General features: G+C 33.5%; 1 protein-coding gene and 1 long non-coding RNA gene across 2 annotated transcripts in view; one reads left to right on the top strand and one right to left on the bottom strand.

The window, feature by feature from the left end:
- Positions 1 to 245: 245 nt before the first annotated feature.
- On the top strand, positions 246 to 3,640 carry LOC117120105. Its single transcript, XR_004447293.1, has 2 exons — positions 246 to 1,635; positions 1,733 to 3,640. It is a non-coding gene; the product is annotated as an uncharacterized LOC117120105 (long non-coding RNA).
- Positions 2,883 to 15,785, bottom strand: part of LOC117120104 (polypeptide N-acetylgalactosaminyltransferase 2-like) — a 96,044-nt gene continuing 83,141 nt past the window's right edge. The window contains exons 9-14 of the mRNA XM_033265115.1: positions 12,219 to 12,345; positions 10,283 to 10,375; positions 9,012 to 9,095; positions 7,993 to 8,119; positions 6,669 to 6,788; positions 2,883 to 5,661 (exon numbers count right to left, since the gene is read on the bottom strand). Coding sequence (XP_033121006.1) covers positions 5,506 to 5,661; positions 6,669 to 6,788; positions 7,993 to 8,119; positions 9,012 to 9,095; positions 10,283 to 10,375; positions 12,219 to 12,345 — 707 coding nt within the window. The 3' untranslated portion in view covers positions 2,883 to 5,505. The remainder of the gene's footprint in view (positions 5,662 to 6,668; positions 6,789 to 7,992; positions 8,120 to 9,011; positions 9,096 to 10,282; positions 10,376 to 12,218; positions 12,346 to 15,785) is intronic.

Here is a 15,785-nt window from a genome sequence, read left to right as displayed (position 1 = left end):
ATTTGATTCTTTCCTAAAAGGGGTACCAAGTTTTCCAAAAGGCACCACTAGACCCCACTGATGAAGGAAACTATTTTTTAATACTATTTTCCAATTGAGTGCTAATAACTTAGCATTGTCCAGTCTACAAAATTTTATTTTGACAAAAACATGTTACATGCCTAAATATGGTCATGATGACATCACATCATGACCATATATAGGCACATCATGATTATATATGGGCATACAACAATCAAAGAAAATGTAATAGTTTTGACAAAGCCTAAAAGACAGAATACAGTACAAGGGAAACAAATCAAAAATTTCATTTCATTTCAAAGTTTATTAACTCGACATACAGTCATGATGTTTAGTTTACTTTAAAAATTTAAAATTTCTGAAATTGAGATATCATGAATGTAATCATATTGCAAATGATATACAGATATTAAAAAACCCAATTTAATAAACATATTGATATTAACATTTTAACTTTATGCTTCTAGCCTTTTATCAGGTTCTACAGTCACTTAAATAATAATAATAACAAAAATACTAATAACAATAATAATGATACTGTCCAGATGTCCTATCTGATGTGTTATACTGAATACTCAGTACGTTCCCAAATACTTGCGGAAACAAATCTTACAAGTGATTCAGGAGAGAATCGAACCTATGACCTCCATAACTAGTGTGGCGTCTTAGTGGCTAGTGCTGAATCCGATCACCAATTAGCAGTGGGTACTTCAATGTTATTCAAGTATTTGGGAATGTATCGAGTGTTCAGTTCGTTAACATGTTAGGTAGGACACATTTCCTTTCAAATTTCCAGATAAAATAATCAGATACTAATGATGATGATAATAACAATGAACAACAATCGACCGATGAAGGTTCATAACGTAAAATGTTACAACACCGGTTAATTATAAGTTTAACTTCAGTGGCGTATCTAGGAGTACTGAAATGGGGGGGGGGTCACATGTAGTGAATTTGGAATGGGGGATCGATGATTAAGTGTGGGGGATATTTTAAGGTTATCTTTAACTACTTCAGCGTAATTTTTTTTTGCTTTTACATTTTCAATGGGATGGGGAACTTTTTTGGGTGGGGGTAGCATGTGCTCCGTTTGCACCCCTAGATATGCCAATGGTTAACTTTGTTTTCTGCTTTATCCAGAGATATAAATTTAAATTTTACTAATAATAATAATAATATTAACAATAATAATTTAGCGTCTAAATGGCACATCCACAACGACATTTCACACCACTTATATTCATCCTTGTGCCTAAATACCTTTGCCTAAAATTAGCGTCATTTTTTCATCGGTGAGATAAAAATATCAACATTTCTCGGTGCGGATTATAAATACATTTAAATTTCTTTCAACCTCTGCTTCATAGTTAAATATAATGTAAATAATTTGTTTGTTAACTTGGAAATGTTTCAGTGAAATGTTAAGTACAACTGTTTGGATGGACAAATATACATGGCGATTAAAATGACAACTTGATATTCTATAAAACCAGGGGCGGACTTAGAAGGGGGGGGGGTGCCCCGGGCCTCCTTTTAGAAAGCAAAATTAAAAAAAAAAAAAAAGAAAAGAAAAAAAAAAAAGAAAAAATGATTGCCCGAAGCGCCTAAGAGGTTATTTTCTGGCGTCTACAAAAAGAAACCAAAAATAAAAAAAAAAAAAAGAAAAGAAAAAAAAAAAGAAAAAATGATTGCCCGAAGCGCCTAAGAGGTTATTTTCTGGCGTCTACAACACCAAATGTTCGACGGGGTATGCCCGTAGGGTAGTGTTGTCTCTCAATCGGCCCACTTTCGACCCCCTTTCAGACATCTCTGGATCCGCTACTGAAAACCATAAAACAAAGCAAAAACTTAAAAGACTTAAAATGGCAATCATCTGATAAATCTAAAATGTCTCTGTCTCTTTTCGGAGGTATGCAGAAATAAAATAATATATGGGGCATGCTATCCTAAAAAAATCTTTAAAATGATGGATCATTTACTAGAATCAAATTAATATAACAAAAGAATACGAAATTAGAAATTACAATGGCTTGTCTGTACTGAAGTTATACTTCACTTAATGCTAGTTACTTGGATTAACATAAAACGACAGTATGCTGGATTGGGATGACATGCCTCATATTATTTGACATTCAGTTTTGGTAAAATTTTTTCCACCTGCTTTGCAGTTAGTTTTCAAGAACTCATTATCTATGCTTTCAACCCTTTTCATGTGTGTGCATATAAACAGAACTAACTGCCTATGGTTACTGTGTAAACACCAAAATGTTGATTCAAATCTCATTTTATAGTAAAATGAGGAAATAAAAATCCTTCAGACGAAAATAAATTGGCTGATTTTACATAATAGCTTATTTTTTAATACATTTCCTTCTAGAGTTCATTGCTCACATCAAAAGCTAACACAATGTATGAAAGTACAGTAGATCATGTTAGTTCGTAAAGCCACAAAGTGTGTTAAAATACAATACATGCTGTTGTTACCGACTTTTGTGTGGGAAGGAATACTAAAGTGCTTGTGAACCTATACGCCCTTATTTTTAATGTTTTCACAAACTGACATAATCTTATCTTTCTTTGTTTTCACAAACTGACACAATCTACTTTGATTGCCTTAGTTTGTGATGTGAGTGATGAGTTGTCAAAGGCAAGTCTTCAAAATTTAGTCCATTGCAATAATAGTCCTATGCTTTAACACTACAATTTGAGCATTATTAGCACCATTTTTAATTGCGGACATAATGTACAACGCTCATTCTTTACTACCAAGCTCGAATAAATTATAAACATCTTACCACTAAGCTCCTAATTAAATGTAAAACATTTTTTCTAGTAATCCTTGAACCCCCTTCCTTTCCCACTTTTTAAAAAACTTACAGTAACTTTAGTTATGAATATGAACTTGAATCAGTTTCAAAATATTTAGTCTTTTGTGGAAGATTTTCAATGACAACGGAAGAACAAAATAATAAGATTATAAAATTTTAAAATGAATGGATTTCTTTGTATGCATCTTTAGCAATGTTGAAATAATTTAATTATATCGTCAGCAATGCAATAAACCCAATTATAAGATCCGTAAACAAACCTAAATTTCATATAAATCATTAATAGTTATCAAAATGTCAACAATTAGGAAATTTCATACAAATATTTACTTGGAACTTGAGGAAAATGGGCAAGTTGTTATGAGCATTCAATGACGATGTAACATAGCTGGTTTTTGATACAGATAACAAACATTCAGTAATTACATAGACAATTGCAGTCTAGTCATGTTTCTAACTATAAATATAGGCCCTGAATATGGCTGGAAGGGTCCACCCTCTATAAATTTGGTAAAAAAAAAAAAAAAGAAAATAGTTGTAAAACAATATAAAAGAACAAATATAGTAATAAATTTGGAGAGATGTACTTTTGTCAATACTTGATGAGGTCTCGCAAAAGACTCTTTCATAGCAAAGGGGCAGCTATCACAATTACATCTACACAACAGAGCAGTCTGCAGTTGACTCAGTTAATACTACATATCATGCAAATTCTCCTTACAGGTGGATTTATGGTTTGGTGGTTAAGATGCTTGCATTCAAATCTTACAGTCTGAAAACTGAAAAAAGTCTTACAGACTTAGTTATGAAGTATCAAGGATTCGCAATAGTCAGCTCCCCGATGGAGACGATCAACTCCGATGAATACTGCGTACAGAAAATAGCGTAATTCTATAATTATCAATTGCCACTGTATGCTATGTTGGCATGTAACTACTGTACTTTACAGGTAAATGTTTTATCTCATATATTATATACTCTCTTAATTTTGAGAATAATTCTGAAAAATTTATTACAGTACTGATTTGTGATGATAGTATACACCCCCTCCCCCACCCAACAAAAAACCCCATTTTAATCATTTAGCTTAAAAAAAGATGATGTCACCCTTTTTTTTTATTGAAGAAACAAACACATGATTTAGACCTCAGCTAAGGCTAGGCATGCAGGCATACTAAAAACATTTTTAGAGAGAGCCCTTAAAGGGGTCATAATGCCATAAGCATTACCGGTTTGATTTCTATCTGTAAAGGTCCAGTCACCAATTTTGCTGGTTAGCAGTTGAACATATTGCCTGCAAAAATGGCAATTTGACTAACCATCTCTGACCCTGGAAACATTACTGCAAAAATCACGGTATAGCTCTCGGCAAATAGTTTCAGTCACGTGCAGTGATGCATATCAAATGAACAACTTTCAACATTGAAGTTTCTAGCAGGTTTGATTTCATTGCACGCTGTTTTTTCATGGAAGAATTGCCAATTCCAGCGAGCCAGTTCAATTGCGTAATTGTGACAGTGGCGTCTCATGATAATGAATCGCAATACAAAGAAAAGTTTTAATATTATTCAGGCTGTTGTCATGCTGCTGTCAAAACAGAACTGGTATTGATATGGGCATTTATAATGCGCCTTTTCCTTGTGGTTCTTCCTTGCGGTTATAAAGCGCAGTTGTTTTCCCTGATCATTGGGTCCACATTGGGTTGCTGCTGGTAATCAGCACAGGAGCAGGCAACCCCACCAGGTACCCATTTATACTCCTGGGTTGGGAGGAGCAATGCAGATAAAGTGTCTTGCTCAAGCACAAAAGGGAAATGCACAACAACGGATTGAAACACCGACCTCGAGGTCGGGACACCAAATCATTCTTGTTGCGCCAAACTGTCCTCTTTCTGTTTTACCATGTGCGTTTCACAGCTGGAGGCAAGGCCTGTCTAATTATATCTGATATTTTCACACAGCATGCGGCTAACATTCGCGGCGTAATACCTAGTCGGTAATGTTGCCGGATAAGTTCCAGAAACGTCTAAAGTTTACAAGAATTCATTAGTTTGTGAATTTTGAAATTAGTAAACCGCGAGATGTTCAAATGAATTGGTCACTTCAAAAACAGATCCACTAAAAAATTTATGCAATCTGTATTGAAAAGTGGTTATTGAAATATAAACATAACCTTTGCAGGATGTTAGTCTATCAAAGCTAAAAAAAATTAATTTAAAATAATTTTTTTATAATAAAATGATTTAAATCTAATTGTACAAGTGAAGAGTTGATTTCAGTGTCCAGAAAAACATCCATTTGTTAAACCTTCCTATGACAAAACAGTTGGGTAACCTTCAATTTTGCTTCCAGACATAAATACAAGAGATTCCACTCTCTGCACAAAAACCTCAAATACCTCTGGATGAATGTTTATCTACTTTGACATCTGATCACACAAAAGAGGGCAGCAGACAACCAGATCAGAAATATGGAACATTTTAGTTTTTCTGTTATAAAAGGCATGTTCACATGGTTTCATTTTGATTTTGAGCGACAGCGTTAACATTTCAACAAGTTTGCCGAGATGACAGGAAGAGGTAAAACATCCTGAATCAGCACACTTCTAGAACTTGCATTTAAAACTAGATTAAAAATTATAATTTTAACAAATACTATTGTTTTAAGTGGTTCATTGAGAATTTCCAATTTTGCGTTAATGCTGTACGATCGCATTCTTGAACAACCAGTGCCTGCCCTTTTGAATTTTTACTGTCAATACAAAGATTACTGGAACCAAATCGCAAATGACGGTCTTTTCGTTCCCATTTCTGTTGAAGACAAAAGATAAAAAAAAAATTGTTAGGATGACCAGGATAAACACATTACCAGGGCTCTTTTTTTATTTTTATCATTTATCTAAACATTACTTGTTAAAAATGATGTTGTTGGTTGTGATGATGATGATGGTTGCAGGAATGATGGTGGTGGTTTTGGTGGCAGTGTTGGAAAGGTGGTTGTGGTGGTATTAGAGTTGACAAATTTGGTGGTAGTCATAGTTGTGGTGCTAGTGATGGTTGTGCTGGTGGTGGAGATAATGGTAAGGGTGACGATGGTGGTGATGATTATTATGATGATAATGATGGTGACAGTGACGATGTCATGATATGACAATGATGTCATGTTGACGATTATGAGGATGATAATAATGGTAGAATGTACTGTAACTCATTTTTGTTTATCATTTGAAATTTCCTCATGTGAAATAAAATTGATCTGTACATGTACTGTATATGGTTGACTAAGTTTGCAGAGGTGTTTGTACCTATGTAGTCTTTGCTTGCCTGTTTTGGTTTTAAGTTAATTGTTATTCATAAAAAACAACTTAATAATAAAAATAATAAGTGTTTATTTTACAATATCACTAAACAAAAACATGGAAACATTTTTGCAAAAACATGCTCCTAAACAACATAAAATAAATTTGTTCTCCAAACACATTCAAAGGAATGCTTCATTTCAATGTGATTTGGCCCATTTTCTGCAGCAAAACAACATTAACATCAACAGCATCAATAGCAATATCAAGATAAAAAATCATCACCATCAACAAGAAAAAAAATCAATATTCATTTCAATTCAGATTTATTGGTCAAACACGCAGTCAAAAACATGTTCAAAACTCTGGCCGAGTGTACATGCCGAACATTGTCTATATTTCTACTAACCGTTCTTGTATAGTATTTCAATACAATAAATGTAAATCTTGTAATGAAACACCTGCATTTTACCACACCTAATCATTCCATGTTGTGTTCTGATTGACTGACACACTTACCTGATTTTTATTGCCCGAGTGACAGCCATGTAGTTTAATTTCAGACCCTGGACTCTTGTCAAGTAAAGTCAAACAAAGATCTGCATGCTTTATAAGTTTATCTTTGGTTAAAGAAAATTCCTACAAGACAAAAAAAGAAATAGTTTAATGAAAAATAATAACAACAACAACAACAACATAAGTTCATTCTTATATAGTGCAAGTAAGCAAGCTCTCAATGCACTGTAAATAAAACACAGAATAAGGATATTATGTTACATTAATGAAAAACTTGATGGAAAAGAAAAGTCTTAGTTTTAAAAGAGTTTAAAGTAGCACACAGTAGATGGAGATTGGAGTTCCACAAAGTTGGAGCTGTCACAGCAAAAGCTATCCTGCCGTAGATGGATGTTCTAGTCTTTGCAACAACGAGATGACATCAGCCACCTGACCTAAGAGCTTGTGGGCTGGTAAATCTGCACAAGCTCAAATAGGTATCAAGGCACCAGATTGGGCTGTTCCTTGTTTGCCAGGACCAACACCTTGTATTGTATCCGTTGCTGCACTGGTAACCAACGAAGGTCTGCAAGTACTCGGGAGATGTGATCAAATTTACGTGCCCTTGATGTTAAGCGGGCAGCAGTATTTTTAGGCATTGCAGGATCTTCACCCGGTTTTTCGGAAGACCGATGAAGAGTGCGTTACAATAGTCAAGCCTTGATTCGACAAAAGCATGTACAAGCTTCTCTATACTCTGTTGATCGAGGTACTTTCGCAATCGCCCAATATATCTAATCGACGCAGATGCTGAACGTGCAATGGTTTGCAGGTGAGCATCCATTGTCAGGTGACAGTCCAGTTGTACACCCAGACTCTTTACCATCTGTGAGGATGTGACAGGAAAACATAATAACATTGACAGATGATTTTAACACTGCCATATAAATATGGAATACAGACTGCTTTTTATTGTATGGTGCAGAGTCTTGAACTCTGGCAAAGACAACAAATAGAGGTTTTGTTATGGTTGTTGCCTTAAATATCAGCTATACACAACATGTTCCAAATAAAAATATTGCAACTGTATCAACAACGTTGAGGGCATGAAGGTTAGCATTTGCTGGACATTGCTACAGAAGGAAAACAGTTATTTTAAGGGTTCTCTTTTTGGGAACCAACCAGTGGGAATAGAAAGTGTATAAATAATGAAAAAAAAAATTGTATTTTTTAAGTTTTAAATAAGGTTCCAACATGATACTAAAATGAAAACATGTTAAGATTACCAATGTACAAAAAAAGACAGAGAAATATTTTTATCAACTCAAAGAAACACAAAACTACTTACTTGATTTCCGCCACTATTGTGGCATTCATATACTCCTATTGTGCCATCATGAATGTGTCCTAAAGTGTCTATACATAAGTTCCCTTGTTGTAAAGCCCCAAATGCAATATCTGTTTTATCTGGTACCCTGAAAAGATACAAAAATATAAAGTTAAAACTTTGAATATTCCATATTATGAACTGAACACTAGGCAGTGAACTTGTGAAGATAAAACTGGTAAAAACTGGTACTGGTACGGGCATTTTTAATGTGCCTCTTCCTTGCGGTTATAAAGCGCAAATCTTTCCCTTGTCATTGGGTTCACAAGTGTTGCTGCTGGTAATCAGCCCAGGAGAAGGCAACCACACCAGGTACCCATTTAGACTCCAGGGTGGAGAAAAGCAATGCAGATAAAATGCCTTTCTCAAGGACACAAATGAATTGCACAGAGAGGGATTGAAACCCCAACCTCGAAGTTGAAAAACGAAACCATTCCCACTGCACCAAACCACTTCTACGTGTGCAGAATTGGTGGGGAGCTGTGGTGAACCATGGAGAGATTGGAAAGCTCTGAGAATTGGAGCACAAGAGAACTTATGGGAGCTGCAGAAAATGGCATGTGGTTGGGAGCTGCAGAGAACAATGGCATGATTAGGAAGCTACAGAAAAAATGAAAGAAGCTGAAGAGAACTTATAGGTGGCAGCACAGAACTAGTGGAGGAATGCAGAGAAAGGGTGGGACCAGCAGGCAACCAATAGGAGCTGAAGATGATTGATAGAAGCTGCAGATAGCCGGTGGGAGCTGCAGAGAACAGGAGAGAAGCTGCAGAGACCAGCTATAGGATTATGAGTTGCAGCGACCAGGGCGGAACCAATGGTGAGCTGTACATACGTACGTAAGAATATATATATGATTTGATGTTACTACCCTAATCCAATCCATACATACAATAACATCCAATCAGAATTTAAAATTTGTTTACGACTGGTGTAACAATAGCAACCGCTTATACTTAAAATGCTCCTGTGAAAGACTCACCTTAATTCTGGATAAACATTTTCAAGGTACCACTTAAATGGCTTGCAATTTAGTTTCTTTCTGATTTCCAATCTACCTTGAATACTACAAGAAAACAAAATAAAATAATCATAATAAAGTTAATCACAAGTTTAAATCTCTTTATTCCTCTTTGACATAAATCGCCTTCTACTGAAATATTTTTAGAAAAATTGATTGTTCTCCTGCCATCTACTTATGTCAATCGTTTCAAGTTCTCCAACTGGAGAAGTGACTATGGCCGTATTCGACTGGTCGTTCTTCGTTAGAAAACTGGTAAATACTCGAGAAAACAAAATGGCTGCGTAGTTACCACGATACACGCTGCGTAATCAAGGTTGCTTCAGCTTGTGCCAGTATGGGTTTTTCATAAAAAAAAATTTTCATCCAGTTTTTGAATTCTGTTAGCCTACAATTATTTTTTGACTTCATGTGGGTAAATATTATAATTTTTATTTTCTGAAATTTAATCTAAAATTATATTAATGCAAATGTTGTTGCTAGACTAACTAATCGGCCATGTTTGTTTTGGTCACGCTGATTAACGCACTCTGGATTATGTTAAATTTCGTTGTCAACGAAGTCCCTTTACGAAACAGTTGGATGAAAATAATACTCAACGAAAAATCGTAGTCGTAGAATCGGTAAGAATATATATAATATATTATTAGCATAATAATAAAATATACCTAAGTAATAATAAACAATAACAGCAATGCTACAACACGATTATAATATCATATGTTCCTACTCGAGCACTGTCATTATTATTATTTATCATTTTGTTTATGTTATTCGACAGTTGTTATCACAAACAATGAAATATAATTTGAGATCAAATTTTATTGAAGATGGAATAACTGATAGTTTTAAGACAGTATTTCAGATATATCCATTTTAGAATGTAAGAGACCTTTTAATATCACAACTGTAAGAGTTAACTTTCGATGTTATTCATACTCATATTATTATTTTATTGAATTTGTTTTCAATTTGATCATTTGATAGTCTTTGTATTTTGATGTACTTTTTGTCTTTGCATATATGATGTGTCGAATGTTTCTTTATATACTGTACATTTATCTCACCATTTAGGTGGTTTTGAAAAAAATTAAAATTGTTTACAGTACTTTACAGAAAACCTAATTTAAATAATAAAAGATTTGTATAGCATGATATGCGGTTGTGCATACAGATCACATGCACATATTTTTTTATGCGATTTTCATTGGATTCTTCAAGGACGGACTTACTTTCCAAACTGTACATTCCTAGCAGACGGCACAGCTGCATAATAGAATTCTTTATAATCATCCATCCAAACCTCCGCTGCCCGTCTTGTATTTCTATCATGGGGAAAATAAAAAACATTCTGAAATCAATAAAAATGACATCAAGAAAATATCCACATTCCTCATTTCAAAGTCATTTTTTCCATCGTTTATAGATCAAAATGAAAAAAAAAAGCAGTGTAATTTTTATCAGGTTGAGCAGCTGGACAAGAAAAACTGTTATGGCTTCCTGAGTTGCAGACCCCAGTTCAAACCCAGCCAGTGTTGTTTGATTTGAAGTCAGATTGCTTGGCTCCTTAAAAACTTTCATATAAGAGACAAAAAAAGTAGTAGTAAAAAAGTATAAAATTAGGATATTTTTTAATAGCTATTTGCTATTTTTTTCATTATTTTCCCAACGCCATTGTGTTTCTCTTGCTCTAAAATCAGTATGTCCTTGTGTTTTTCAAATTTCAATCCACATAATTCAAGTCAATTTTATGTATTATTAATCAACTGAAATTATCCATTAAAATCCAAAACTAATATAAGTTTAACAAATAAATAGTCTCACAAAAAAACATAAACCTATTCTAATAGGAAACTGGATTGGGAATTCTGGAAAAAACAAATGAGGCAGCATCCATAAAAGAGGCTGGTGTGGATGGCAAACATGTATTTATTTTCATTGGGCCTATTAGTATTAAACAAATAGTACTTTACTATACTATATTGTTGTATGGTATAACAGGTTTAGGAAATGCATTTTGAAATGGATATTATCTATAACTGAGCTAAGAAAATATAGCCATTCATTTCGCCTTCTTTATACATCTATTAATTCAAGTTGCACTCCCCAAGGACCAATTCTAGTCCGCATGAAAAATCTTGTCAGCAGACATAATCGTAAACTCCTTCCATATCCAATTGAAATAGTTGAAATATGATCTTCATTTTTTTAACTATAATAACTGAAAAAAAAATCAGTAACGATAGCATAATACTTTAATTTCATAAATCATTAATTGATAGAGATCCTTTGAATATTAAACTGCATTTGCAACGATTAATTTTGACATCTGTCACCATACAAGATCTCATGCTCAGAGTTATCAGTCCACCAGGAGCAATTGCTCCATATGGACACACTATCGATCAGGTGTTCACTGATGCTACTTTCAGTTGAAATATTTATTAACTAAATATTTAACTATCAAAACGGAAAAGAAGAACGTCCATATTTTAAAATCAATAACTATTAGGGATGTTCTATTTTAACTAAATGGATAGTAGATGGAACTAAAGGAAAACAAAAAAAAACTTGCAATACAATTTCTTATTTCAAAATGAAACTAAAAATTAGTAAAAATTATTACAGTAAACGATGTAATTCTAAGTGAATTTAAGATCAATTAGTTTAGTTAATGTTGTTAGGTTTCATTTAGTAATGTGGTTTAATATTATAATTACTTTTTCATTTTACCCTTTTGTTTTAATTTGTTTTGTTAATTTACAATGCCATTATCATTATTATTATTATTAATATTATTGGTATCATTATTATATACAATACAATATGGGTAGAACTTTTAAGGCCTGATATTAAAAGTTATAATAATTCACAGAAGATGATGGAAATGGCAAATACAATACTGAGTACTATTACTAAGTTTGTAGTCATTAGTAATTAGAAGAGATTAATAATGAGTCTTTAATTAATTATTTCGTTTATTCATCAATCAATCCATCAATCAAGGATTGTGTACATACGGCCAAATCAATCAAACTTGCTTACGGTATGTTTGTTTTGTACACACTTAATTTCCCACGATTTATAATCAACTATGGTGATAGGCGTAGGTGTTTCATAAATACATGCGGTTGTTTCTCACATGGTATTATTCCAATACTCACATACCTTGCAAATACATTCCCACTTCCACCTGGGAATGTGTACGGATGCTGTTTACGGAAAACGTGGCCTACACGACTGCATGGAATGATTTCTAACGTTCCTCCACATTGCCACACACGAAATGAAATCTCTGAAAGAATTTAATAAATTGTTTGTAGTGATAATAACATAGGGTATGTGCGCATAACTCCACCAATAGTTGGCCAGGACAGTGTCTTAATAAATAGCATTTAAATAAATAAATATATATAATAAATATAAAAAAAAAATTATTCTAGATGATTCTACTACCAACACCCCATGAAAGTGTTATATATTTTTAAAGCCTGGCAATCCTGTGCTATATGATGCAGTCTGCTGATTGTCTGAACGGGTCATTTTTAAAAACGAAATGTTGCGTGCGCGCCGTGGCATTGTGTTCTCTATAGAATCGCCTCAGCCGACAATTGCCGGGAGAAGTGAGCGAACGGCTTAACATTGGCAAATATCAGGTAGCCTAACCCTACCAAGCACTTCCAAAGGGCAACGTTTCGTGCCAGGAAAAAAAAAAACAAGAAAAGTTGGAATCATCATGTGGATTACTCATTTTTCTTCTTGTAATCCAAATATCTGTACTGTTTTTTGCTCATACTCGTAACATAATTGAATTTGCTAATGTAGATAGAGCCCAGTTGTAAGGAAATTGAATTTACACACAAATATAGGCTAATGCAACAATATCTTGCATCACTGATGGTAACTTGAGAAAGTAGTCTGGTACCACTGATTTCAATTGAAATGAGAAAATAACCAATTACTATCTCGATGCATATATGTTACTATTACCTATATTCTGTCTCTTATACACATCTAGATGTGTATAAGAGACAGGTGCTATATGATGCAGTCTGCTGATTGTCTGAACGGGTCATTTTTAAAAACGAAATGTTGCGTGCGCGCCATGGCATTGTGTTCTCTATAGAATCGCCTAGCCGACAATTGCCGGAAGAAGTGAGCGAACGGCTTAACATTGGCAACTATCAGGTAGCCTAACCCTACCAAGCACTTCCAAAGGGCAACGTTTCGTGCCAGGAAAAAAAAAACAAGAAAAGTTGGAATCATCATGTGGATTACTCATTTTTCTTCTTGTAATCCAAATATCTGTACTGTTTTTTGCTCATACAGTACATACATGATTACAGCACTCATACAGCACTATTTTATGAAGACCAGCATGTTTTTGGTTCTTTTATTATTTACACTGTAGCAGTAAAATATAAAAATAGAGGACAACCATTATTTTTTCTGTAACATATAAAAATACATTCAGTAACATTTATTTCGTAATGGTCATAAGAAAAAACATACATATGAAAAATTATATTCTTAAAATTATTATATTCTTAAAATAACAAAAAAAAACAAACTGCGAAATTAGACCATCACAGGGATCAAAACTAGAAGTAGAACTTGTCTCATATTGACCCCTAAAAAAATAGAATAGAAAAAATAATAAAAATAAATAAATAAATAATGGAGAAAAATAATTAGTGTTCGCGCAAATCAATCAGATGATCTGTACTTAGATAAATATATTGTTTTCATGTGACTTTTGAATGCTTTCGGGGATTTACAATTTATAATAATATCTTTATCTGGGTTATTCCATACAGTGGGACCTGAAAATGTAATAAAAAATTGACTCTTAGTAAGTTTAACAAAAGGGACTTGTAATATATTTGGATTTCTTATACTGTAAGAATGAGATATTACACGGTTAGAGAAAAGCAATGCGATTGATACAGGTACTAAATTATTCACATAAGCTTTAAAAAAAAACCTTTGTTATTAAAAAATGACTAAATGAACGACTTCATTTAGGATATTATCTTCAAAATGTCATGCTTCTCTGTTCAAAATCTGTATAATTATTAATGATGTATGTAATTTAGCATACTGATTTATGACACAATAATAAAATCGATAATGATAACATTACTTGGTTTATTATAGCACATAACTTCTAGTCTCTATGCTCATCATAGATAATTGTAGCCAATACTCAGTACTAACACATACTTAGCTCCTTGGAGGGAATAATTCATAATGTTGCAGCTAATAATTAGCGGTTTGACATTTGAACTACTCAGATTTGTTCACCTATTTTTTTTCACTTTCTCTCTTCATTACTGTGCCTGTGTTACAAGCACACACAAGCTGGGCCTCTGTGAATAAATTAAAAAGGAATATGAAGAACCAGGCTATCATTTATACTCCAAAATAGTGGTATACAACTCGACACATGTAAAATTATAATTACTATTATAAAATTTTCATAAATGTATGTTTTATCTTACTAAGCTGGTCCTTATGCTATATTCCCTCAATAACTTTGTATGTGTTATTGCACCAACAAAAGGAATGAGGAAAAGCATAATGAGTGTAGGTGCAGTAATGTTGTGGCCTGAAATGGACAGTTTTATTTCTTCAAGGTGGTGTTCATTTACAGGACAATATAGCTATAGTTGGTTCACCCAGGTAAGTATTCACGATTATAGTTGACTTACTTGTTTCTTTCACGATCAAGAGCAATTATAGGATAAAATATGTCTGTTTATGAATCTTAGAAAGTGGAGTTTTTGTGGGAAAAAAAACTCCTGGTATCTCCTGGAGCCTAGGAGCTTGGGTCGGAAGGCAAAGCACCATAACCACCTACCTACTCCTCAGTTCTTCAAATTAGTTTGTAATACATAATTTAAAACACTCAATGCAAGATGCAGTCTGATCAGAATTTTTAATAATTTTAAATGTTTAATTCAAACTTTAGGTTTTTGTATCCCTACTATGAAATAGTTTGTTCCTTTATCATAGTGTTATTTTTTCCTACTGGCATTTTCTTTCTTACTGGTATTTTTTTACTACTGGAATTTCTCCTACACTCATTAAGGAAGAAACCATCTCTACAAAGTATTGTATCATTTAAATAAATGCCAACTGACTGTTCAACTGCAATACTGATGAACATTAACTCGTAACATAATTGAATTTGCTAATGTAGATAGAGCCCAGTTGTAAGGAAATTGAATTTACACACAAATATAGGCTAATGCAACAATATCTTGCATCACTGATGGTAACTTGAGAAAGTAGTCTGGTACCACTGATTTCAATTGAAATGAGAAAATAACCAATTACTATCTCGATGCATATATGTTACTATTACCTATATTCTTAGTATTAAAACCCCTGCCTATAGACCGACATTTACAGTGATTATTCTCCCTCTTCAGACGCCATAGCTGGGGACCTCTGGTGGGGGATTCTTACGTATCATCTGCTACAAATGTAAATATTGGAATGATACTGTATGTACAGTATGTTATTTTCATTGTAATCTCTTTGAAATACTTGCACCACTTAACATGAACATAAAACTCGGGGACCCTATGAAGGTTCCTACAGCAATAGTGGCTCCAAGAGAGAGCCCTTTCCCAACTGGATTTTGTCTATAGAAAAAAAATTATTATGTATTATTGCAGTATAATGTCTGTAAATAAAAAGGAAAAAAAACAAAACAAATGAATTGTTAGA

The sequence above is a fragment of the Anneissia japonica genome, unplaced genomic scaffold (genome assembly GCF_011630105.1).
Source record: "Anneissia japonica isolate Jap-2015-1 unplaced genomic scaffold, ASM1163010v1 scaffold401_len1656234_cov178, whole genome shotgun sequence".
NCBI classification, from domain to species: Eukaryota; Metazoa; Echinodermata; class Crinoidea; order Comatulida; family Comatulidae; genus Anneissia; species Anneissia japonica.
Note: the sequence above shows the minus strand (reverse complement) of the source record. Positions and strands in the feature narration are given on the sequence as shown.